The sequence below is a fragment of the Falco peregrinus genome, chromosome 2 (assembly GCF_023634155.1).
Source record: "Falco peregrinus isolate bFalPer1 chromosome 2, bFalPer1.pri, whole genome shotgun sequence".
Taxonomy (NCBI): domain Eukaryota; kingdom Metazoa; phylum Chordata; class Aves; order Falconiformes; family Falconidae; genus Falco; species Falco peregrinus.
This window is the reverse complement of record NC_073722.1, coordinates 124,438,625-124,463,568: the sequence shown is the minus strand read 5'-3', so window position 1 is coordinate 124,463,568 and position 24,944 is coordinate 124,438,625. Positions and strand designations below refer to the sequence as shown.

Genomic DNA, 24,944 nt, shown 5'->3' with positions numbered 1-24,944 from the left:
AATCTGTTTTCCGACCCCTTATTAAGGCACAGAAAAGGAATTTAATGTGCAAGAGATTCTTAAAACCTGTTGAAGTTTCAACCAAAGGCCAAGGGAAGAGATAAAGTGGATACTGTGCTTTATTTGCTCCTTGAAATGTAGTTCAGCTGCTCTCCCCTTAGCCCTATCAATAAGTAAGGGTGGCCAAGGACCACTGGCTGCACTCCGAACACTGCCATGAGCAACTGGACTGGTTGGAGATAAATGGAGATGCTCCAGTGAGGAACATAGTACATCCTCTGTGCAGGACAGGGACATTTCCTGCACATGCTTTATATGTGTCTTCCCTTGTGGCTGTCTGCAATACCTCCTTGGAAACAGCAAACTTGAAATCTGTTTCCTTAACAACTCATTTCAGGGCTGCTCCGGAGAAGGGAGCCAAGGCTGCTGCAGCCATGGGGCTGAGATGCCTCCCACCTCCGGGCTTTCCTCCTCTTGCTTGGGTGCTGTGCAGCTGCCGGCCCATTTGGTGGCCACTGGTACATCCAGGTCTGAGCTTCCCATCACTGTTGCCAGCCCCATCACTGCACCCTGTGTCCGCATGCCAACTCCAATCTTTATGTCCCAAGAACTGAAGCAATTTTATTTTTTTCCCCTCCAGGAGCCGTATTTTGGGACAGGAAGCAGGAAAGGCAAGAGCACTCTTAACGAATGTGATGGATTTTGCCAAGGCATACTAGAATCAGGACACACCTGAAACACTGTATCAAGTGCAGAAATACCAGGGACAGCCCTTATTTGCTCTGAAGTCCTAGTGCACCACTCCTCTTTTTGGTGCTTTTCTCCAAAAATAAATAAATAAGCACATTTCATTTCATACCAAATCTGGATATGCCAGCAGGCTAAATGGAGTGCTTGAGTCACTTCTCCTTGCTTTTTCCCTCTGCCTCTCAGAATCATAGAATGGTTTGGTTTGGAGGGATCTTAAAGACCACCTAGCTCCACCACCCCTGCCCTGGGCAGGGACCCCTCCCACCAGCCCAGGTTGCCCCCAGCCCCGTCCAGCCCGGCCTGGGACGCTGCCAGGGATGGGGCACCCACAGCTGCTCTGGGCACCCCGTGCCGGTGTCCTGCCACCCTTGTGGTGAAGAATTTCTTCTTTCTCTCCAATCTAAATGCCCCCTCTTTCGGTTCAAAACCATTCCCCCTTGCCCTATCGCTACGTGCCCCTGTAACAAGCCCCCTCCAGCTTTCTTGTCGGCCCCTTTAGGTACTGGGAGGCTGCTCTAAGGTCTCCCCGGAGCCTTCTCCAGGCTGAGCAACCCCAGCTGTCCCAGCCTGTCCTCTCAGGAGAGGTGCTCCAGCCCTGAGCATCCTCACGGCCCTGCCCTCCTCTGGATTCGCCCCAACAGGTCCATGCCCTTCTGATGCTGGGGACCCCAGAGCTGGATGCAGCGCTGCGGGGGGGTCTCAGGAGAGCAGAGCAGAGGGGCAGAATCGCCTCCCTCGCCCTGCCGGCCACGCTGCTCTGGATGCGGCCCAGGGTGCGGGTGGCTTTCTGGGCTGCAGGCACACGTTGCCAGGTCATGCTGAGCTTCTCATCAACCAACACCCCCAAGTCCTCCTCCTCAGGGCTGCTCTCAATTCATTCTCCGCTCAGCCTCCATTTGTGCTTGGGATTGCCCCGACCCATGTGCAGGACCTTGCACTTGGCCTTGTCCAACTCCATGAGGTTCGCACGAGCCCACCTCTCGCACCCATCAAGGTCCCTCGGGATGGCATCCCTTCCCTCCAGTGCATCTCCCGCACCGCACAGCTTGGCGTTGGTGGAAAACTTGCTGCGGGTGCCCTTGATCCCACTGTCAGTGTCACCAACAGAGATGTCAAACAGCACTGGCCCCAATACCAGCCCCTGAGAAACTGTGAGGCACTTGTCACTGGTCTCCCCTCGGATATCAAGCCATTGACTGCAAGTCTCTGAGTGCAATGACCCAGCCAATTCCTTATCCCTTCATCTCCTTTCTGGCTCTGACTGATGGCTGAGACACACTGCGCTAAGTAAGGGGAACCTGCTCCTGAAGACACTTTCCAGACACATAACCAGCCAACACATCACCCCAAGTGCAACCAAATTTGCTTTGGCAAAGAGAAGATGACCTCAGAGCCATAGCCCAGAGGAGGATCCTTTCTTTTCTCAAAGTCAGTCTAAGCAATCAAAATACAGAGACAGAAAACCCCAGAATTCCATGTGGAAAACCAGTATCTGGAAATCTGTACTGTATAAAACCCTGAAACACTGGCACAACACATGAGCAGATGATGCTGCATCCACCTTCTTTTTTAATTCCCAAATCCCCTGCAGATAAGAAGAGTATGGCGTGCCACGGTCTGGGCACAGTTCACCCAGTGACTATGTACCAGTCAATCCCAAATTACTTGCTGGCACTGTTAGCACCCATATTGCAATGCTGGAAATGTAATTTGCTGTCCTGCCCCGTCAGCGGCCGTGCCCCAGCATCCAGCCATGCCCCAGCACCCAGCCGTGCCCCAGCACCCAGCCGTGCTGGCGGCTGCCCCGGGCTTCCTCCGTCACAGGGCTCAACTCGCTCCTCTGACTCAACCCTGCAACCTGGAATAAACCCAGCGCAGAAGAGGCCCCAAACCAAAACAGCAGAGCTTTTGCAAGGAGCGACAGAGGTGCACCGCGTGAACTGCCTGGCAGAGGTTGTGCAACATCTGCTCGGATCACACCCGGGTTATTTGCGTCTCAGCGCTGTCTCCGCTGCAAGAGTGGGAGCAAGCTGCGTCTTCAACTCGCGGCAGCTGACGTCGGTCAGCTCTGCCGAGGCGCAAACACAATGGAGACAAAGATCTTCAGCTTCACTGCAAGGTAAAATCACAAGGTCAGGCCTCTGTGCCTGCCTCAGGATTGGCCTCCAGTCGTAGATGGTTTGGTGGCAAAGCTCTGAACAGCACCAGAACAAAACGCTGGAAGAAGGCGAAGCAGAAAGCTTTGCAGAAAGGACTCCAGCAGACTAATCTCTGGATCCTGCAGTGCAGAAACATACAGAAATGTCACCAAACTGTGCAAATATCAGAACCTATTTGCCTGCCGTTCAATAAGTTCTGTATTTCAGTAATTCAATTTTGAAGGTAATTTCCTGATTCAGGCTAATCTTGCTTACTCTGCCCATTTTCCTCTTAACACATCCTGCAAAAGACTGCAGGCTGCTGTGTTTATTCATCTCAATACAGAAACCAGAGAGATGCAATTTCTCCTTATCTATCTGCACATTTTGGTTATGCGAGTGTGTTTGTCACTCTGATAAGAGTGCATCTCTAAATTGTAGAAGAGTTAAGACCTTCTGAGTGTGAAGTGGAAGAGACACTTAGATAGAGATTAGACATGAGATCTTGTGCTAAGACATGCACTGAACACAGCGCTACAGGGACTCTGGGAAGGGGGCAGGGAGCTGATAGAGCTTTTGGGAAACTCTAAACCCTCCTGTAATCTCCCACCGAACAAAATTGGGTCCCCCTGCAGCTCTAGTCCACAGGAGCTTGCAGGGAGCACTGGGGTAATCACGCGCTGGAGCAGCCTTCCAGCAGGTTTCGTGGGACACCAGTACCCAACACCAGCTTGGAGATGACAACTGGCTGTCTGACAGAGGGGGTGATACAACACAGCTGCACGGGAGAGGATATGAGGGTTTAGGATGATCTTTTGTGTCTTGTAAAAGTTGCCAGCACCTCACTGAGCTGTTTCAGGGGCTCCCCCACTGGCTTGGACTTCACATTGCCAAGACCTTGGACTTCACTTCCCAACTGGGCTCTGCCCCGATGTGTTCCCTGCACCCCACTCCACCATTTACTTGCAGGAATACCAATGTGAGAGGAAACGGGGCCTTCAGTGCCCATTTTCATGCTCACAGACCAACGATGAGCAGCTACATGCTCCCCTCCGATGCTAACAGCTCAGAGGAAATGGGGAGATGGCAACAAACAACTTTTCCAGATAATGTCCCTTCCCAGCCCAGATGCAGCATCACTCTCAGTCTCAGCAAGGGAACTGCAGGCACAGCATGGGGCCACCCACCATGTTCCTGTTGAGCTGGTGCCAGGACCACATTGGCATCTGTGGATGTGACAAGGCAAGAGAGAGCCCTTTCCGGACACCCTGCACTGCTGAGGCAGCCTTTAGATTAGCCAGCTTTTCTTCAGAAAACAGCTGCAATGCAAAATAGCCCTGAATCCATTGTATTTCAGGAGCTAATGTAAGTGGGAGATGATAAGATACGAGAGTTTTGCCTGCCTACGGCTTTCAGCATGGGGCACAAGAGACTTTAATATTAAAAACCCTGTTACAACACTTTGGCTGAACTCATCTGGCGTGTGCATCCAGCTGCTCAAACTTCGATGGCCTGGGGGAAAGGGCACAGCTCCTCCCAAACAGCAGCATCTCTGTGCAAACAGTGGCACCAACACCCAGCAGGAACGGCACTCGATGCACCACAGCTGGGAGCAGCTGCTGCACGGCAATTCCACCCAGGCTGGGGCTCGGCTGCCCCGAGCTGCCCCGCAGCACCAGCCCTGCCCTTGCACAGCTCTCCAGGGATCACCGCTTTCCTCCTTGGTGCTGGGATCTCCCAGTCAGCTGCAAAGTACAACCGTTGAGTTCTCTGCTGATTCACCCCAGCCGCAAGATGCTCTGTCAGGGACAGGCACTGCCTCGTGATCCATCAGATAAAAGAGGGGAGGAGGTGGTGGGTGGAAGGGACAGAGCACCAGGCTGTGCACGCTCCGGTTTCAGCTCAAACAACCCCATCTATGGCCGCAGGCAAGTTAATCATAGAATCATATAATATCTCAAGTTGGAAGGGACCCATAAGGATCTCAACTCCAACTCCTGAAGTTGCACAAGATTTGTTTCTGTGCATGTCCCTTCTCTGCCTCGTGTGCAGGTGTGCCGCAATAATGAATTAAAACAAAACCACCTCTGTTGCTTTGGGTTCTGACTCACATCCACCAAAGCGAAGAACCTCCATGGATGAGGATGTTGGCAGCTGCTAAAGGATGTTGCCCACATTGTACAGGGGGCACAAGGCAGCACAGGCTCACACAACTGTCCCGCTCCCCTTGGCACCTGAGAGTATTAGCCCAAACCCATGGAGGCGGTTCAAGCTGAGGATGGGAGAGCAGCACTGAACCCCACCAGGCTTGTGAGACATTTCTGACACCCTTTAGCTGCAAGGAGACACCTGCCTGCGCCGAGGCTGGGGCTGTGCCTTCATGCTCCAGACTTGTTGAATCCTCCAGAGACCACTGTGGAGGCACGTGTATAAAAACACAAAATGCAAAATTCAACAATTTGCCTACGCACACCCCCAACTCCAGTAGTCTGACAGTAATTCTATAGGAACCAAAGCCTCTTCTTCTCACCTTGCTTTCCCTAACTATTTTTCCACCCATCAACTTAAATTTCATGGATGCACCCAAGCCTTCCTCATTACACACAGAGAAAAACCACTTCCACTCCTCCACCACACTGCCTCAGACACCCTCAAATCCTGCAAATCACTTGCAGCTGCCCAACGTGAGGCTGCCAGAGCCAAAAGGCAGCTCAGGGAAACCTTACTGGGCTCCAAGCAGTGCCAACAAGGACTTTGTTTTCTGCTCCTCACCGTCACTGGAGCAGGCTGCATCCCTCACAGAGCTCCTGCACCTCCAGCAGCTGCATCCCACCGTTGCTCTGGGAAAGATGCGATAGTGGTGGAGATGCCACAGAGCAACAGAGCCTCGTGGCCTCTTCCCTCGCCCCTGTTATCATGAGAAATCACAGCAGTGGAGCTGCAGGGAGGCAAGTGGCAGGGGCAGTCACTCCCTCCAGTCACCAGGTCACCATAAATCAAGCCCTTATTTTCCCTCTGCCAAGGTCCGCTGGCTTCACTGCCTCCCCATCCCAGAGCCTGTTTTCTTTGCTGCTTATCTCAAATTAGGAAATCCACAGGAATTGCAGGCCAGGGAAGCTGTTTGTCAAGAGCCTCCGGCCCTCGTGGGGATTTTTTATGAGGGACTTTTCGTTTAGTTGCTGCTTTGTTTTCAAACCCTCGGCCGTCTGCTTGCAGTGGGAGTTTGCTGGAATCAAAACTGGAGAAAAGCTTTTGGAATTCACCCGGGGAACAAAAGGGCTTTTGTGCAGGAGGATTTGAAGGATGCGGCTGCTTTCATTGCTGCTACCTTCATTTCTATTTTCTCCCTGCCAAAGAGCACCTGCCAGCGGCGCCGGAGGAGGTGGGCTGCTGCCCGTGCATGGGGGACGCGCAGGCAGGAGCACGGCCGCCTCCCACGCCCGCAGGCAGCGGAAGCAGAGCGCTGCAGGCAGAAGGGTGAAGTGCTTTCCAAACGTTCATGCCTCGTGGCGTGCAAGGCTTACTCGGGCCTTTCGGCCAAGCTTCAAGCTCCCTGCCCTGGCTCTGCCCCTGGCACAGAAGGCAGGGTGGGCTCTGCTCCTCAGTGCAGCGGCAGCACCCTAGAAAGTCTCCCAAGGGACAGGCAGGCTCTGCGTGCCGGTGGGTGCTCCCACACGATGCAGCCCATGGATGAGGGGCTGAAGCTCCCACAGCCAATGTGTGAGCAGGGATGCTGTGGGTTTGCTGCAAGCCGGGCATCACTCCTGGGACTCCACTTGCTTTTCTTCTACTTCCCCTTATCCACCAAGAATTCACCTCAAAAGTTCACAGTGAAGGGCCACATGCAGCGACGGAACCCTGACCAACTTCCCAGATGAATACCTAGCGGGTAGCAGCAAGTTTCCGACACTCAACACAAAAAGCATGTGGCCCGTCTGCCTCAGTCATGGTGGGAACAAGACTTGCCTTAAACCCACTGGCCCCAGCCCAGCTAGAAATACTTCTCCACTTCTTAACCCACTGCTCCCTGGAAAACCTGACACAGTAAGGGAGTATCCACCTCCTTTCCCCACTACTTTACAGAGCCTCGAAACCCAACTTTCTTAGGGCAATGAGATCCCCTCCCTGTCAAACACCCCACAGATGCCTTTTTGCTCAAAGTCTCCCTCCAGTTTCAATTTTGATTTTCAGGTTTTTTAAACTGGGAGTTGCTGGGAGTTACTCCCATGGGGTTCTGCAAGGTGTTTTTAAAGCATCACTGGCAGAGCAAGGACCCTGCTGCACAGCTTCATTTCCCCTGAAAAAAACAATCGGCTTCTACATCTGCCCCAGCTGCCCAGACACCGAGGGGGGACAAGTCCGTGCACCTGGCAGAGCGGGCAAGGGGCAGCCGCCCCAGCAGCACCAGCACCGTGCCTCCCGCGCCAGGGCCTCTTGGAGCTGTCAGATGTGCTGCCAGCCCAGGGAAATGCAAATTGCTTTGGAAAACGAAGGTGACATTTCCACCCGCTTGCTGATTTCTGCTGTGCTGCAGACTCAGAAGCCCGATCCAGGCCTGCAGCTCCAGCTATGAAGGCTCTGATGTCTTGGTGCTTACATTTAAGCATGTGCTTACCGTGAGTACATGTTGCTATTAAGGATGTATTAAGCACCAGGCTGAGCAGGAACACGTACATAAAGGCTGTGCCAGACCGTTGTCTTAGCCTTTCCAATAGCTGCAGCAAGTATCTGTCCCCTGGGCACCTGGCTGCAGGCTTCAGCCCATTTTTTTGCTGTACGCACCAAAAGGGACAACCCACGCGCGAGCACTGGTGGACAGCCCTCTGCGAGCGGTGGCATCTCCCCCTCATCGCCCTCCCATGCCCGAGATGCTGCCCCGTAGCATCCCCTGGCAAAGCTACGTGGGCAAGTGCTGAGGCTTGTTCAGGCAAAATGAGTTAGGAGGCTTAAACATGAGAAAAGCAGGACTTTGCGACATTGGGAGGGTGTGATGGGCCAGGAAGGAATCCCCCAGGGAGCTCAGCGAACCGACCCCGTGGGGTGTCACTGTTCCCAGCAAAGCATGCTCAGTTATTTATCATTCAGCTCTGAACCGCTGCTCCCTACATGTTAATTCTCCATTTCTCTGCAGAAATGCTTCTGCTCGCTGAGCAGGATCGCACCTTGTCTGTGGGGTATCTGCCTTGGTGTCATCACCCTCGCAGCAGGACAGAATAAAATCTAACCAATACCACAGGGCAATCTGAGATATGGTTTTATTTCTGTTACCAGGTGCTCCAGGAAGCCGCAGGAGTCTCATTTTACCAAGCACAGATTTAATTTGTTCAGCATAATGTAAATGTTGGACATTTAAGCTACACCACTACCAGCCATCTTCCACTGCTGATGCGCTGCATATAAAACTTGGGTTTATAATTTTCTGCACTTGAGTAAAGCCACCTTAGGACAAAATGGGAAATTTATGATCCATAGAGAGAAAACTGCCCATTGACTTGGTCATTGTGCGAGTTATAGAGTAACAATAACTTCTAGAGCCAAAGGGGAATATCCACGGAAGCAGAGGAGTGTGCCACAAGTCATTCCTTTAGCGAGCATCCTCTGCGGAAGGTCCCTGCTGAACAGGAAGGCTATGTTAATCCCTGTGGATCCTCATGGGAAAATAGCACCTCTGCGTTGAAAAGATTTAATAAATAATGTCAAAGTTGTACAAGACACCTCTAGACTTAATTACTTCTCTGCTTGTGCTGTTCTGTTTGGCAGCTGGCAACTGTTCGTTTCAACTGAAAGTGTTGAACTGAAGATAATTTTTGGCCCACTTTCCTCTTCCATGGTGCAAATAACACTCAGAAGAATTTCAAATCAACACGTAATTTTCCTCCCAGTGATACGCTGCTCATGCTCCGTCCTTCACTCACAGCTCAGGCCAAACAGAGGAGTTGATTAGAAATCTGGTGGCAATCTCGCACAGAGGTTTTCCTGCATTAGAGGAACACTGCGGCACCTGCAGCACGAGCACAGAAGGAGAGGATCTGCTTCCTTGCTTGACATTTTGTCATGGGGAATTTTTATAAAGGTTCAGCCAAATATTGTGATTAAGTTTTCAACATGGTCAAGACTTTGACCGATCTGCCTTTGTGCTACCCCATTAGACAGCTCCCTTTTGCTATTTTTTTTTTTTATATAAGAGCTTATTTGCTTATTTTTGTACCTAAATTACTAAAGGTGGTATTTGACAGTTCTGGACAGCCAGCGTAGGTGGGAGGAACTCACTCATGCTCCCTCTGCTGGCAATGCCTCCCAGCAAACGTGTAGGTCCTACTTTGGAGCCCTATTCCCAGCGAGAAGCCACGGGCAACTGCCACAAAGCCAAACCCACGTCCCCCGAGCCCCAGCACCCACCCAGGTCTCCAGCACTGCAGCTGGAGAACCACCCCAACACCAGAGCAAGGCAGAGGGCTCCAGCAGAACAACTGCCCTCCCCTTTGCACTGCCAGCAAGAACAGCCGCTGCCCCAAGAAACCACCGGCAGCAGAGAGAGGCAAGAACCGGAGCTGCTCCACCACCGCTACGGCAGCGGCGAGTCTGTCCGACCACGAGCGTCACGTCCCGGTCCTGCAGCCCCTTCAACAACACATCTTTCTTTGCATGTGCGAGAAGGCTCAGGAAGCTCAAAGCCATGCACGTGAAGGTCTGCAGGACGCAGCACAGCTCTTGGGGCTTCCAGAGAAGCTCTTTAAAGTTCAGATTTTAGCCAGAGGTCAGAGAGCATGAACTTGCAGCTCTCCTTCCAGACACCTGCTAAGGGCATACACTTGCCTGTATGTCTTATCATAAAGTATAACAAGCAGTATGGGAAGAACAAAAGCCTTTCCCCTGTTTCTATCATGCAATTTTATTTCAGTTTGGAAAACACGCTGAAGTAATGCATTATGGCAGAGTACTGTAGCAGAGGCCAGCAAGTCTCATACTTTTTTCCCCATAAAGCGTCCCTGACACCACTAAGCAGGTTTTTTTCTGTCCACATATGTCCACACGGATCAGACGCTGTCAGGTTACATCTCTCCACCCAGCCTTCTAAATCAGGAGCTGTAAATACACAACTCCCTTTATAAGACTTTCTGTCAAAGCCTCCATAGAACTCCCTGTGTGACGTTCAAGGCTGTAGTTTCAGTTATAGACATACACACTTGCACATACGATACTGCTTTCTAAGTTGCAAGAACAGATAAGCAGGAATGAGAAAAAAGAAACCAAGAGAAAGCAGGGTAGTATAAATCATCTACGCAGGTCCATAATGTCCATCCTACTTAGCAACCAGGACAAAATACATCCCCAGCCTTGTAAATTCTTCTGTGTGTGCTCAATCCCAAGCACATTCAGTCCCACTGACTCCTGTAAAAGGATTCACATGCTCCAAGTCTAGCATGTGCACAAGTCGTTTCAAGATCAGAGCATGAAAAAAAAACCTATTTAGCTTCTCTTTCAAGGGGAAAGAAAAAAATTCTTCAGACCCCACTCGTCCAAATGAGGGCCCTTCTTGGCTACAGCTGCTCTGAATCGGCTCTGATTCAATCTCCCAGATTGCTCCTTGTGTTTCAGCTGTGGCAATGCCTTTTTTAAAGCAAGCTCCTGGAAAAAGAGCCTCCCCCCCCTTCACAGGAGGTGCTGGCTGGGGAGATGCTTGCACAGGATGGGCCCTAAATGACTGTGCTACAAGGTAAAGTAAATGCTTGTTGACGCTGGAAGCGCTGGCATTGTTCTGAGGTCCGCAGGAAGAGCAGAGGAGGAATGCTCTCCTATTGCAGGAAGCTGTTCCAGCCTCTTATCAGACATAAAGCTTCTGATTTCTTGCGGGGGAAGTACCAAATGTTTTTCAGAGGAAGAAAAAAGAAAGGGAAAAAAAAAAACCCACCACCCAACCACATGCTTAGCTATAAAGGAAGCTGCCTAATGACATGAATGAAACTGAAGACATGCTACGTGGAAGCTTGCTGGGCTGCCTAACTCGGGTGGCTACAAGCAAGGGCATGCTCCTGCACTGTCGCCCCACAGAGACCTGGCGAGGTACAAGCCCAGGTCCTTCTCTCTGCTAAAAAGGTGCCTGCTGCAAATTCAGTCTGTCTTGTCTTCAGAAAGCAGCTCGTTACTGATCAGCTTTCACAGCAGCGTCCGTGGCACCCCCCCCCAGCTGCCAGGGACTATTTCAGGCTCTCCCTCCAGTTCAGATGCTGCTCTGTCGGGGGCTGTTCTGTGATGTCCTTTCATGCGGTGCACTGCACTGATCTGGTCTTTTAGTTAATTCGTGAAACCAATTCCTTGGCAGGAATTCAAGTTCTCTGTAGAGACATCCCAAGTTTTATTAGCAATGAGCAAATTACTGGTGTCCTTGGGAAAGGTAGGGAAGTCAGACTTTGTTAATTGCCTTTATTTTTTTTTCCTAGAGGGCATCTCCCAAAGGACAACTCTATGCCACATAGAGTGGCTCTCTGGTTACGTAAGTACCTGTACATGTAATGGCTGTTATGGCTTATTGCATAGATATCACAGTAAACTTCAGTTTTAAGCATGTTTGCTATTTTATCAGACCTTGTGCTTGATTTGAGCCAAGCACTCCTTGTCTCCAGCCTGGTTTCTCCTGGTGGGTTATCAGGTGACTGTGGTTTCCCTCTCTTACAGATGAAAAGCAGAAGACACTTGGAACAGGTTAAAAAACAACAGTATCTAGAGCATTGCCTTTCTACTCCTTTAATAGGCTACTCTGTCAACCCTCTGATTGTTAAATGAGAGAAAAATCTGTGGGCATGCAGTGAAGGTCAGCCTTGTGGTTTTGAAAGCATTTAATTAGCACGCGTAAGTACTGAGGTCTGCTTGGGAGTGATGCTATGTTAACCATCAGCATCTTCCTATTCAGAGAAGCAAACCTGCAAGAGGCGACTGCAGGTTAAGTCTACATCTCCATGTGCAAAACTTCAGGATGAGAACTGTTGCAGCTTCCCTGTCCTGTTGCTAGCTTGCAAACCTGCATGGCATTTGGAAATCAAGGTCAGATCTCTGTCTGCACCTCATTAACAGCTCAGTCCCAGCTGGCCAGGTCATGCCCTTCTTGTGCAGGGGCTGGGGTGACCAGCTGTACCTTCAGGGTCCCACCAGGGCTGCCAAACGCCCTGTGCTGTGGCTTGTACTTCTGCTGAGGCATTTTTGCTAAGGGCTGAGGCTCGGTGCTTAAACAAATCTACTTAAGATGTAGCTCTGCCCAAAGGGGTTTTGGCATTTTGATGATAGCATAAGTCCCTGCCTTTTCCTTCATTTCACTGGAAGAAGGGGGGGCAGCTGTTCTCAGCTCCTACAGGTGTTTCACTCCTTGAATGAAACTACCATAAATACCATACATCTGGCCTTTAATCCCTAGGCAGTAGGATGCATAAATGATCACAGGCTGACACTTCTTTTTCAAAAGGCCACAGCATCATCAGATGTTTGAAAAAAGAAATCAATTCCAGTCCTTACAAAGCCAAACTTGGTTTTAGTTCTAATTGTAGGCAATTAAAGCAGCCCTAGGAAAAAAGGGCTGTGTTGAAATCAAAGCTGGAAAGTGTGCCTCTAAATGGGTGCCAGTTGCCAGCACTGGAGAAGTGCCCTGGAACAAGTTGCCGGTGCCCAGGGCAGTATTAGGTGCTGTGCAAGCCCTCCACACAGAGCCGGTGCTAAAAGGACCTTCTCATCTTGTGTACCCTGGTTTTCAAGTGAATGCTTCACCTCCGGCATGCAGGTACTTGCATGAGCCTGCAAGTCTAGCGGGCTCTTACTGGGGCTCCTGTGTATGAAAGATGGGAGATGCTGGGTTGATGCGAGCAGATATAATGGAGCAAGTCCAGGGAAAGACAGTCAGTAATCAATGCCGGGTTTGCTTTTAAAATGTTCTCTCTCCCTTCCTTTTTGATGCTTGTACCCTGGGAAGGTTTGTCTTTGCCAGATGGGGACTTCCATTACTTTAGAGATGTCAGACCAACAAAAGACTTTGAGTCACTTTCTATATCTGACCTTGAACTACTGGAGAAGCAATAAACATTCTTAAGAGGAATGATAACATGGAGTGAAGCTGTAACTTTTCTAATATAACTTGTTGCTTGAGTGTCAAATAAGCCCTGCTGAAAACACCCGAATGGAGAACTTCGGGGTCAGACCCCGTTACAGAATGAAAAGAAGCACAAAATCACGTTGCCTGGGTCTTCTGCAGAAGAACAGCCAGATGATGCTCTGAGGCCATTTGGCGCTGATAAGCATTGTTTCATTGAGTGCAATTACATATTTTTTGTTTAGAAAAAACATTCTCCTTCAAAAGCAGCTACCAAGACTCTGCTGATTCAGCCTTCATTAAAGGCCTCTTGCTGCAGACACAGTGAAGTGTTGAGTCCTGTACTTATTTTCTACTGATGCCTTATCTTTGGCATCTCATCTGCAACTTCTGCTGGTTTGTTTTTTTTCCACTGGTCTCATCTGAGTGCAGTAAAAGTGGATGCTGCTTGGGCTTCAGTTCTTCTAATGGTTTTTGGTCTGCTTGGGTGCAGGCTAGGAAAATCTAGCCTCTATTATAAAATTGCAAGCTAAGTAGGCTAACAAAACAGCAACAGCAAGAAACTGGATCAGCTTTGCTCGATGAAGTTTTCCTGCTCAAACAGGGGGGGGATGCTTTCTCTCTCCACAATGTTTCTTACAAATATGAAACTCTATCTTGGCTGCCAAGGCTGCTCCCTCTGGCTGTTTGCACAATGCTCCTTGGGCTTCACTGCACTCAGCTTTTTGCAGCAGCCTAGCAAGCCATAGCCATTGCTCCTACAGCAACTGGGGCGGGGGTGGGGGGAAGTAGCCTGAGTACCTCTGACCCCAGAGACCTCTCCCAAAGTGGTCTGATGCTGCTGTTACAATACCCATAGATGTTCAGGCCCTTGCTTGACTATGGGATGTAAATCCAGGGTTCAGCTGCAGTTTTGCCAGCACCAACAGACCAAAGATGCACAAGTGGCTTCTTGGTGCTTCCATAAAGGATGTTTCAGCATCTGTTTGCAACATCTCCAAAGTAAAGATGACTCAGAAGTGCTTCAGCACCCCATAGGCTTTCATGGTGGGATGCACCCTCTGAAACATCAACTGGGTGTTTGGAATTATAGCTTAAAAGGAAGAATAGCTTTGAGGCAAAAGAAAGCTCTACAAGCGAGAGTCCTGGGCTTCCTCTTTCCAAATTGCTTTTTACTGAGCAGAAGGTACCTTCCAGTCACACTTGTTGCATGCAGAATATTGTAGATTTGGAAAACAAAAGCAAAAAAACCCCCAACTTTTTGCACAATGCGTAGATATGGAAATTGCACTGAACGGCCTTCACCACTTTGCCATCACAGATCGTAGTGTCTAACATGGCACAGCTCCAGGGTCCTAGACCTGCTTTCCTGCTAACATTGCTCTAGCTGATAATGCTAATCTCAAACTATTCCCAGCCAGGCCCTAAGGAAGGGAGCTAAGTAACTCTACAGGTAATGAAGCTTTTTTTTTTTTTTAATTATAGCTCTGCCCATGTCTAAAATTAAAAGAACAGTCCTGCAATTTATCTGGCCACCGGAGACTGACTCAACACTTTATATAATGACGCTGTTGGTGGCCACACTGCCAACTCGTACAATACAGTGACTGAATCCCAAAACACAAGTGACCGCAGCAAGGGACACCCGTGTGCTCTGGTTTTTACCCCTCTCCCTTACTCGGGAATGCTTGTGCTACCTGCTGCTGTTGGGATGCTGTGCCCAGCCCAGCAAGCTGCCATGGGTGCTCCGCATCTCCCCAGGAGCTTTTCTGCTGGAGCAGGAGGGGACCTGCAGGCAGGCTGAGCATTAGGAATGCAAGTTCATGGGGTGAAGGCAGGGAACCCCATGGGAAAGAGCTGGGAATCATGACCGTGCCCAGCAGTTGGGGGTAACATACACTGCACTCCTCCAAGTGCATTCATAGAGGAGGGTGTGAGTCTGTTCCCACTCCTGAGCTATCAAAGCTCCCATGTTATTTTTCTTTTTTCAGTTTAAAAAAGGGCTGGGAGCTTTTTTCAGATGTGTTGTTTTTAAATCCTTTTTCTGAAAGGCTTCTACAGGTGTTGTTAGGGCTCTTTTCAGCAGGGGAAAATGGACCAGTGACATCAAATGCAAGTATTGTTTGGGTAAAAAGGCAACTTTTTAGTCATCTTGTACATCTGCAGCCACAGTACACAGAATTTGCAAATCTGCCATGTGACTTTGAAGGTAATTGTGTTCCATTAATGCCAATACTCTTGGAGGAATGAAGTGTCTCATCTCTCTAAATTACTCCTGTGGTTTTAATTGAGTAGCATTTGCTTCACCTTAGCAGCTTGTGTATGTGTCATGGGAGGGAATTCACCCCAAAGGAAGCTCTTGGGGTTTTTTGGTGACTGAAGTAAATGACAAACGCTGTGGCAGTGAGGCACCTAAACTTGTTTCAGCTGGGAGGAGAAAACAGCTCTTTGCTCCTTTTTCCCCTGCAACTTACCGCTTTTATTGCTATAATTACTTCTATAGTTTGAGCTTTTAAATCCTGTTCCTGTCCCTGCTTAGCACCAGGGAGCCGCTGCCCTGGGCAGCGTGCTGCCGCCTGCTGTGCCCCATCAGGATATGGGGTACCCTGCAAATACCCTCAGGTTTCTGCACCACCCCTGGGGATGCTCTCTGGGGCGAAGGGGGCGAGAGCTCCTTCCCTGCGCAGCCCAGCAGTGCTGCAAGCAAATGCCCCTCTTGTGCAACGCAGAGGGAGCAGGCAGCAAAAGGCAGCAACTCTTGCTCAGCTGTGCAGAGCAGTGACTTGGGCGTATGTCAGACATCGTTTCTAGCCTCATCCTTTCTATCCTGACTAGTTATTTTTCTTTCTGGCCATGCTGCCTAATTCCTCCAGCATGACACCGCATGAGACTTTTAAACCTCTTTATAAGCGTTTGCCCCCTCTTAACCCAAAGTAAGTACACAGGCACCTCCACAGGTGGTATAGCAGAGCAGGCTACGCATGCAACAGGGTGAAATACTAATTCAACATGGTATCCTTAAAAAAAAATAATAAATAAATCAACAACTCTACCTGAAATTGCCTGTGCCGCTGCTAGACCAGGCTTTGCTAGGCTCACACCTCGCTGCCCATGCCACAGATTTGCTCACCGTGCTCTTGCAAAGCCTGCCCTTGCCAAGCACCTATGTCATGGGAGTGTGTTAATGGTGAGAAGCTGAGGTGGTGCTGACGAGGCAAACTGCACATTGCACAACCAACGGGAGCTTCACACTGCTTATGGGTTAATTTTATACTAGCAAAAACCTGCCACCTACCTAGGATTTAAAAAAAAACAAAAAAACCACACTACCATTTAGGCTTCGCATCTGTTGCACTGAGAATTCTAGCTGGGCAAAAAAAGAGCATTTTACATAAAATGTAGTATTTTGAATTGGTGCAGGGCTGCAGGGCCTTTGGTCAAAGTCCATAGGGTACATGTTCAGCCAGCATCACGTGGGACGTGGTTCTCGTAATCTCTGTATCCCTTTTCAGCTAGAGCACAAAAAATTGTACTTGAAACAGCGAAGTCTAAGCATTATGAATGAGATCAATGGACAGCAACATTTAGTTAAATGTAGCTCATTTCAACATACTATTTATGAATTAGTGCTCTAATGGGAGCTGCTTCCCCTTCCCTTATTTCAGTGGAGAAATTTGCATATTTGCAGGTTGCTTCTCTGATGTGGGCTTTGCGAGTGAATAATTCCCCCATTAAAATGAATTTGGAAGACTCCTGAATATATCTGCTGTCACGAGAGTTCAGATTTATAGCCTCAAACTGCGTTTAGCTTGTAATTAATATGGACTTCCGCATTTTTTTCTCTTCCAGAATAATATCCTATTAGTCATGACAGCCAAATGTGCCGTATTTGGGCAACGATTCAACAACTTCTGAGCTACCACCAACATCGAGTCCCACTTGTCCGGAGCGGGCTCCTCTCTGAAGGTGAGAAACGGGCTGCAGGTCCCTGCAGTGCTTGGAGAAATCTTATTTACTATGGGTTGCTCCATCCAACTACAAATCCTATTTTGCAACATAAAAGAGGGAACGAAGGTAGAAATGAGCATGGGGTGAAATGCAGGCGCTTGCACCCAGTGGTGCCTTTGACTTGACCTGTATTTTGTTGACCGCAAAGTCTTAGGGAGTCCAGCAGGTAATGTGGCTGGGAACTGGCAAGCACGATGCTGGAGGCATCTACTGGTTTCTGCTGCAGAAGGGGCCAGAATGGAACTGTTGCTTCCCAACTCCAGGGAGTTTTATCTCCTACAGCCCATGCTATGGTTGTGCAGAAAGCAGCTCCCTCCGCTTCATCGCATGGCACAGGCAGGGTCTGAGGTGCAGTTCTGCCCTGCAGCTAGGTGGGATTCCTTGCAGGGACTAAGTCTTATCAGGGAATAACCCTCCTGATTACATGCTCCCCTGACAAGCAGCGTTTAAAAAAAAAAAAAAAAATTAATCTCTGGCAAATTCTCAGAACAACTTTGGAAATGATTCAAAGCAGGGAGAGGGCTTAGCAGCTGGCTGAAGCTCTGTGCAGTATTTTAGAAAGCTGAGGAGGAACCTCCTGTGCAACACATGAAAGCCGATCCTGAAATGCAGATTATGCCTCCCTTAATTCATCCTGAAGAATGATACCTCTGGTGCAAACCCTGGAGCTGAAACCCCTTCCCGAGCAAAACCTCAGCCTGAACAACTGAACTTGGAAAAGTTATCCATGTAAGGAATTCAAACTTAGACACTTGTATTGCAGAGCGTGAGATGGACGGGAAAACAGATTCAAGAATGATGCCATTCATCGGGATCGTGTTTTGTGGGTTGGCTACTCGTACTTTCCCATTTTCCCGGTACTGAGAAGGACGGACAAGGCCAGTGCTGGCGAGCGTGGGGGCTAAGCGCACCCAGGGAGGGTGGGCTGCAGGGCCACCAGCACAGGTCCCTGCCCGTCACCAGCCCTGCGTGGCCAGGCTTTCCCACCCCGAGGCTTTCCAGGGACCCCCGGGAAGCAGCTGCTCCCCTGCCCGGCCCCTGCCCCTCCGTGGATCTCACGGTGACCCTCCTGCGAGCGGCAGCGTGCTGCGGGTATCACTTGGTTCAACTTTGCATTATCAAACTTCCTTGGCTCTTTCTATTGGAAACTTTTACAATTCTCTGCTTGGCTGGAAAAGATGACTGCAGCAAACCCAAATTAGGAATAAATTATACAACAACTTTACATTTTTCTTACAAAGGAAAACTGTGTGGCAAGAGCTGTGACAGCACCTCCTTCCTATGCCCTCCCAGCAAGGCTTATAGTGGAAGGCCACTGACTTCACAGATGTCTTTTTAAAATAAAATAACGGCAATAAAAAAAGCCCCAGTCCCAGTTTGGGAACCACTCTCCCACCGGGCCATGCACTGTCTCTCACCCCCCCTGCTCCCCAATATGTGCGAGGGCTGCAAAATGCAGGGAGAGCCAAGCTGCAATATCAAGTCCAAACATTTAAAAGAAGCTCTAAAGCCTGCATCCGTGCAGCCGGCTGCTGACATATGTGCATCTATTTTCACAATGAATGGCCGGAGCAACTCCTCCTTAAACATCTCCACTTGGTCTTGCAGGGGCTATTGCATTCCCACAGCATTTCTGCAATATTAAATTCTCCACCTCCTCCCACCACCACCACCCCCTTGCAGGACACAAGGCTGAGCCACCCCGGAATAATCATCAAGTTAAAAAGCAAAGATCAAGATTACCCACCACCACCACGCTGGCAAGAAAAAATTAAGATAAAAATAAATAAAATAAATCACTGTTGTCCCCTACCCAAATACGCCCCTCCCGCTCCATCCAAAGTGCCGAGCTCGGGCTCCTAAATGCTAAATAAAGCAGCCCTGGTGCATGCTCTTAGCGATCTGGTGTTACAAACCACACTGCTGCCTGCCACCAAAAGTTACCAAATATTGGGGGGGGAAGAAATCGGTGGAAAATGATCTCAGTCCTGGCACAAGAACAATACTTTCCCATGGAAACATAGGGATATATTTAATTCGTGGTAACTCCACTCAAGTTGCACCTTTCATCTCGTCCACGGACTTCTTCAAAAGTTTCATTTAATGCTGCACTTGAAATTAGCTGCAATTCGCATGCACCGTGCCCATTTTGCATGCAGCTATACGGCAGCGAATGCATCTGCTCTCTAACACCCTTTATCTGTCCTGACTGTGCAAAAGGCAAAAAGGGCTCAGTAATCCCCGCAGAAGAATTCAAATAACGTCAATGCACAGCTGAACTGCAAGCCCTGCCTTACAGGAACTGTGTGTGTGAGTGTGTGTGTGGCTGCAAAAAGGCACATACTAAACAGGAAATGCAACTGAGAGCCATTGAAAGCCTCAAACTTCAAAATGCAATTGCATCCCGAAAAATGCATGCATGCACTTCAAAATGCATGCACGACTTTTTGCATATCTGCAACGAACAGAAGTAGGAGCCTTACCTCTCGACTGAGACATTTTCCCCTTTGCTTTGATGGGGGAGGGGAGCACAAAAGACTTTGCCTTGCCTCTCTTCTGGAGCTAGTTTTGCAACAAAGATGCAAACTGCAAGCGCTCAATCTTCATGCAACTGGAGTTTTCCTGACTTGCTGCAGCAGCTCTCCTTGCAGCGGGGGGGGCCGTGCAATTGCACACTTTGCAGGGCAGCTTGCAGAGCGGGGGGTTTCCGCCCCCCCTGCTTGCAATGGTAGGGAAGGCTCTGCTGCACCTACATGATGGGCCAGGGCTGGCAGCTAAAAGCTCCAAACTTGGAGCTGGGGGCGCAGTGCGCAGGCGCGCTGCCGACGGCCGCCGCGGGGCCGCCTGGGTGCTGTAGTCCCGCCGCGTCCTGCAGGGGGCGGCGCGGGGCCGCGCGCCCGCGGAGGCTGCGCGCGCGGAGGGGGGGGGGAGCGGCGCGGGGAGGGCGGGGGCGGCGCGCGGAGGGGTGGAGGGGCGGCGCGCGGGGCGCGCAAATCGCGCGCAAAGCGGCGGGAGGGGGCGGCGGCGGGCGCCCGGCGCTGCGGTGTCAGGGTGATGCGCGGAGGAGCCCCGGGGCGGCGGCGGCTCCGCACCCCAGCGCGGCGGCTCGCCTTCATTTTTATTTTTTTCCACCGGACTGCTGTGGCTGCGAGGGAGCAAGGGCCCTGCCTGTGCGTCTGCCTGCACCGCTGCCTGCCTCCCTGCCTGCCTCCCTGCCCCCTGCCTGCACTCCTGCCTGCCTCCTTGCCAGCCTGCCTGCGCCCCTGCCTGCCTGCGCCCCTGCCTGCCTGCGCCCCTGCCTGCCTGCGCCCCTGCCTGCATGCTGTGCAGTTCTCCAGCGCCGCCGGCATGGTGTGGGCTGTGGTGGCTGCAGGATACCCTCCTCCTGCTCCTCCTGCTCCTCCTGCTCCTCCTCCTGTTACCCGGCTGGAGGGAGGGTGGCAGCCCCCCAGCGAAGGTGCTGCCCAGCAGCATCCTGGGGCTCCTGGGGGGGCCAGGGCCGGCTGCGGGTCAGGAGCTGTGGCTGGCCGTGGCCGTGGCCGTGGCCGTGCTGGGATGGCAGCAAGGAAGCGTTGCCCACAGGGGTCTTCATGGCATCGGCCCCATCGCTCCCTCCACGTGCTGGGGTCCGGCCAGTGCTGCCAACACGTGGGTGCACGCAGAGCCTCAGCACCCATCACCCTGCGCCGGCCATGCCGTGTTCTAGTGTGCCGCGGTGACAGAGGGACAGACCAGGGTGGAAAAAATGAGTGGAAAAAGGCAAAAAGACATGGTCCATCTTGTTTCCAGTAGGTTTAGATGTTGAAGGATCCATTGGAGAGAAACATCTTCCTTTGTGCTCATGCGATGCCGGGGGCCTTACACATTGTGTGTAGTACCGTGGTGCCCCGGCTTAACCACAGCTCTTAGTCACCTTATGTAACATTAGCAATTTCTTCATCTCTCTTTCTTTTTTTTTCATTTTTTCGTTTTGTTTTTTTTTCCCCTCGCAGGCAGATCAGATGAAGCAAGTTTATCCCCAGTCTGAAATGGAATGTTTTCTGAAGCGGGCAGCACGGCCCTTGCGGGCTCATGGGGTTTTCCTGTGGGAAGAGCCAGTGGAGCCGATGCGGTGACATCCCCCCAGGATGGGGATGCTGTCCAGATCAGAAGCGCAGCTGTACGCTGGGGTGTGGTAGGTGGGGACCCCCTTCTGTACATAGGGACCCTAAGCCCCTAAGGAAAAGATCGACCTTCCTAAAGCAGTGCTTTACATTAAATATATGTTTCATTATAGGAACACTGGAGGAATAAAAAACATGTAAGTGCTAAGAAATATGCGCTCTAAAAACCTTACGGCTAAACAAGTGCCAAGGATGTTTGTTCACACACCAGCGGAACACTGATGGCAAAGGGATAAAATCCAGTGAAAAGGCTGCGCGGAGAGTGTGTCCGGGATCATGAGCAGCGCTACCGCTCCCAGTGCCCTTTTCCCTTGGGCTGGAAAATGTGTCTTGCTGCTGACTTTCACACCATGTCCTCGTGCTGCCCCGTCTGCCAGCCGGCCCCGTGCGGCTGAGCTCGCACTGGGCTGGCGTCGCTCGGGGATTTTGCCATTTGTAGCTGTAAGGAGTCTTAAGGAGGTTGTAACCCTCAATTAGGGATCTGTGTAACTTTCTAATGATGGGAGTGATTGCGGGGTGAGGGAAATGTGCTGCTGTACGTGGTCCTTCCTGCCAAACTTGCTGCCAGAGCAGATCCTTATAGCCCAGCAATAAATCCCCCAAATGAAAGGTTTACGATGGAAATTCTGACAAACCCTTAACTAACACATTACAAATGGCAGCTTTAAAATTCAGTAGCTATAAGCTAAATTAGCAGGAGTGGGGGCAGCCTTCGAGGATTGCTGTAGCGAGCCAGCCGTGGCCCGGAGGCCTTGCCTTGATAAAGATGTGCAGCAACGCTATAGCTTTTAATTGGCTTTTAATGTTTGTAACAAACTTTTGTTGGTCTAATTTGCAGGTGCAAAATGAGGGATGCTCCTTTGGTTTTCCACAAAGTTTTTGACCATCCCTCGGGTGAGAAGAGAAGCCTGGTTGGTTTAAGGGATTTTGTCCTATAGAGGATGGAGTCCTTGTTCTCTGCGGCTTCCCGGAGTGCTAGCCGCGTTCCTTGCTGGCTGCCCGATGCCATCAGGTGCTCTGGGATGTCGCTGTCACACGAACAAGCTCAGACAGCACAGCAAAACCTGTGTCGCCCTACTGGCAGCCAGCAAACAGCACAGAGCGCATTTTAATTGTTTTCTGATGTTTTTCCTATTCCCTCTCCCCAAAGGCATGCAGGGACCTGGGGCTCCGCTGCAGTGTTGCCTTCCTCGGAATCAGGGCACCCTTGTGCAGTGCCCTGCTAATGCCCAGGGAAATTTTCTCTCAGTTTTAATGGGTTTAGGCTGACCCTGGGACCTGCAGAGGCTTGTCTGTCTGTCATGTGCTGTGCAAGGGTTTGTGGAGTGGGGGGTGGAGGGTGTGTGAGGTTCAGCTGTGGATGAGTCTGGGCAGGACCTGGCAGTGTGGCTGGGGAGGTGGGGAGGTGGGCCAGTGCTTCCCCCAGGCCGGGGGCTGCCCCGGGGGATTGGGGGGGGGCGGGGCGGGCGGTGAGGGCTGCAGCCTTCCCTGGCCACTGCAGGATGCCTGCCCGTGCCCCAGAGCCCAGTGGGGGTGTCGGTGGGTGACCCGATGTAATTTGCTGGTGCTGCATTAATGGTTGGACTCGACGATGTTAAGAGTCTCGTTCGACCTAAACGATTCCAGGATTCTGTGACTGAGCTTCCATTCGGCGCATCACGGTGCCGCGACCAGGTTACCATCAGCTCTGCCTCAAGTGCTACCAAAACACTTTATTATCTTTATTGTTCACTACTGCTCCAGCACAGTGCCCAGCCTTTAAGCTCAGTGTTCCATTTCCCCTTGGTGAATCTTTTCTAAGTCTAAATTCTGCAGACGTGACCAGATCTCCTTTGCCCTAGGAAGGATTCACCCTCCTCCTGCCCAGTAACAGGCTCAGATGCCCATCTCTGCTGCTCAAATCGCCTCCTCCTCCGGTCAGCGGTGCTTCCAAGCTGTGGAAAAGGACGTTTCTCTTCCAATGGCTTGTTAAATACATTTTTTAAACACTACTTGTGTTGCTGGTTTATTTTACAGCCAAACATTTTGATTTGCTGTGCAGCAGTCAGTTCACGAGAGCAGCTGCTGAAGCAGAACAGCAGAATCTCTTTGCAAATGGTTATGTGCCTAAAGGTTGCGGGGCGATGCACCGGGGCCAGCAAGGTGCCTTACGTGAGCCTATGTCTCCCAACATGTATTAAGTAAATTTTTTAGGAACGCTACTTTAATCATCTTGTGTCAATGAGTAGTGCCCTGCCGTGTGCATCCCTGTGCGGTGATGTTTTAGGAGGTAGATTATTGAGTAGTGCATGGTGTGAAATGCAGCTGTCCTGCAAAGCGCCTGGGAGAGAGCAGCTGGGAGGGGAGGGAGTTACTGCTAGGGGCAATCCGTAGGTCTGAACAAAGGGATCTGATTTCTACATCTGGGTCTGGCCATAACTATTTCTCCAGTACTTACTCTCTGTATATAGTAATTTGACTTTTATACATGTTACGGTTTGTTTATCCCTCCTTCTAGCTTGCTCCTTCATTGCTAAGAAACGAATTTGCTGTGGAGAAATTGGACCAGCGTGTTGTGGTTTCAGGACGCTACTGACAAATCTCCTCTCTGCATTGGTAAACAGGAGATTTGCCCCGCAATATGTATTTGTTTTAGGCACGACTTCATTTCCAGCATTTGCTTTGATCGGGGCGCTTGGAAGGCGAGCCGTGTCATGTGGTGGGTTTGTCCAGTAAAAATACAATTAGAGGCTTCAGTTTCAGTGTTTGCACGAACGCTCGCTTGTGGATAATCGACAGCCCAAAAATTAATCCCAGATCTCTGTCCACAAACAAAGTTAGCTCGAGGGGTGCAGCTTCGCAGAGTTGTCCTCTTCACTCTTGCATGACCGTTGTCAGAGTTTATATATTGCAATTTCTTACATCTCAGTGGGGAGGGATATGTTTTCCCCTGCTTCATATCCCATCACTAAGAATTGTTTGGAAAATTCAGATGCCAGTCACGTGTGGTTTATAACTGTTGTAACCACAGATGGTGTGAAAGAGAAGGAAAACTGGTGTCCAAAACACCTCCGGTACCTTCTTTTACATCCTTGAACACTAAAACCAGGTTCTGGGACTCAAATCACAGGTTTCCCAACAGGTCATGCACTGTGAAGGTGTCGTAGCTATTGCTCTGAAGCTGTTGTGTTTTTTGGATGACAACGCTGTGCAGGGACGGACAGAAGTCACGGTGCCTGGGAAATGGGATCTTCCAAAACCGATACGCTTTGCAAATGAAGAAGTCGAGCAGAGCAGAGGAGCTTGGTGAGCCAACATCGATGGAGCAGGAGGTGGGACGGGCTCCAGCAGGACCTCTGCAGGGGGACCTGGCAGCTGGTTTGGTTTCCTTCCGTTCCGGTTCGTGGTTTTGATGGATTATTCTGCTTCCAGCCATCACCTCCCTTCGTGGGAATGGGAGCTGTGGAGAAAGAAGGATAATTGTGGGGCAAACGTAACGAGGGTTTGGCTTGGTCTGTCCTGTGAGAGGGTGTAACGATGGCTTTTAGCGACACCAGGCAGGGCAGTGGTATTTTCAAGCGTGATCCCATCCCCTGGACAGTATCTCATGAAATTTCTTGTCATTTTTCAGCTGAGGCAGTGGTCAGCCTCCATAGGGAAGCAGAGGAGATGGCCAGCCATTTCCGTAATGCTCCCCAGGTGCTGTGGCCTCACACTGCCAAGCTGAAAAGGAAAAATAGTGGGAATAAGCACACTGAAGGCTCTGCCTGCTATGGGGCAGGCAGGGCAGGGCAGGGCTCTGCCGCAGGAGGTGGAGAGAGTGTAGGAAGT

General features: G+C 50.6%; 1 protein-coding gene and 1 long non-coding RNA gene across 3 annotated transcripts in view; one reads left to right on the top strand and one right to left on the bottom strand.

The window, feature by feature from the left end:
• MAP2K6 (mitogen-activated protein kinase kinase 6) overlaps positions 1-19,754 on the bottom strand; it is a 55,323-nt gene extending 35,569 nt beyond the window's left edge. Inside the window, exon 1 of one of the 2 annotated variants that reach the window (XM_055796343.1) lies at positions 19,455-19,754. In XM_055796343.1, coding sequence (XP_055652318.1) covers positions 19,455-19,470 — 16 coding nt within the window. In that variant the 5' untranslated portion in view covers positions 19,471-19,754. The remainder of the gene's footprint in view (positions 1-19,454) is intronic. The other variant, XM_055796344.1, reaches the window with a different exon arrangement.
• Positions 19,755-20,149: 395 nt separating this feature from the next.
• LOC129783974 (uncharacterized) lies at positions 20,150-23,125 on the top strand. The gene is made up of 2 exons (XR_008746189.1): positions 20,150-22,028; positions 22,976-23,125. It is a non-coding gene; the product is annotated as an uncharacterized LOC129783974 (long non-coding RNA).
• The last annotated feature ends 1,819 nt before the right edge of the window (positions 23,126-24,944 follow it).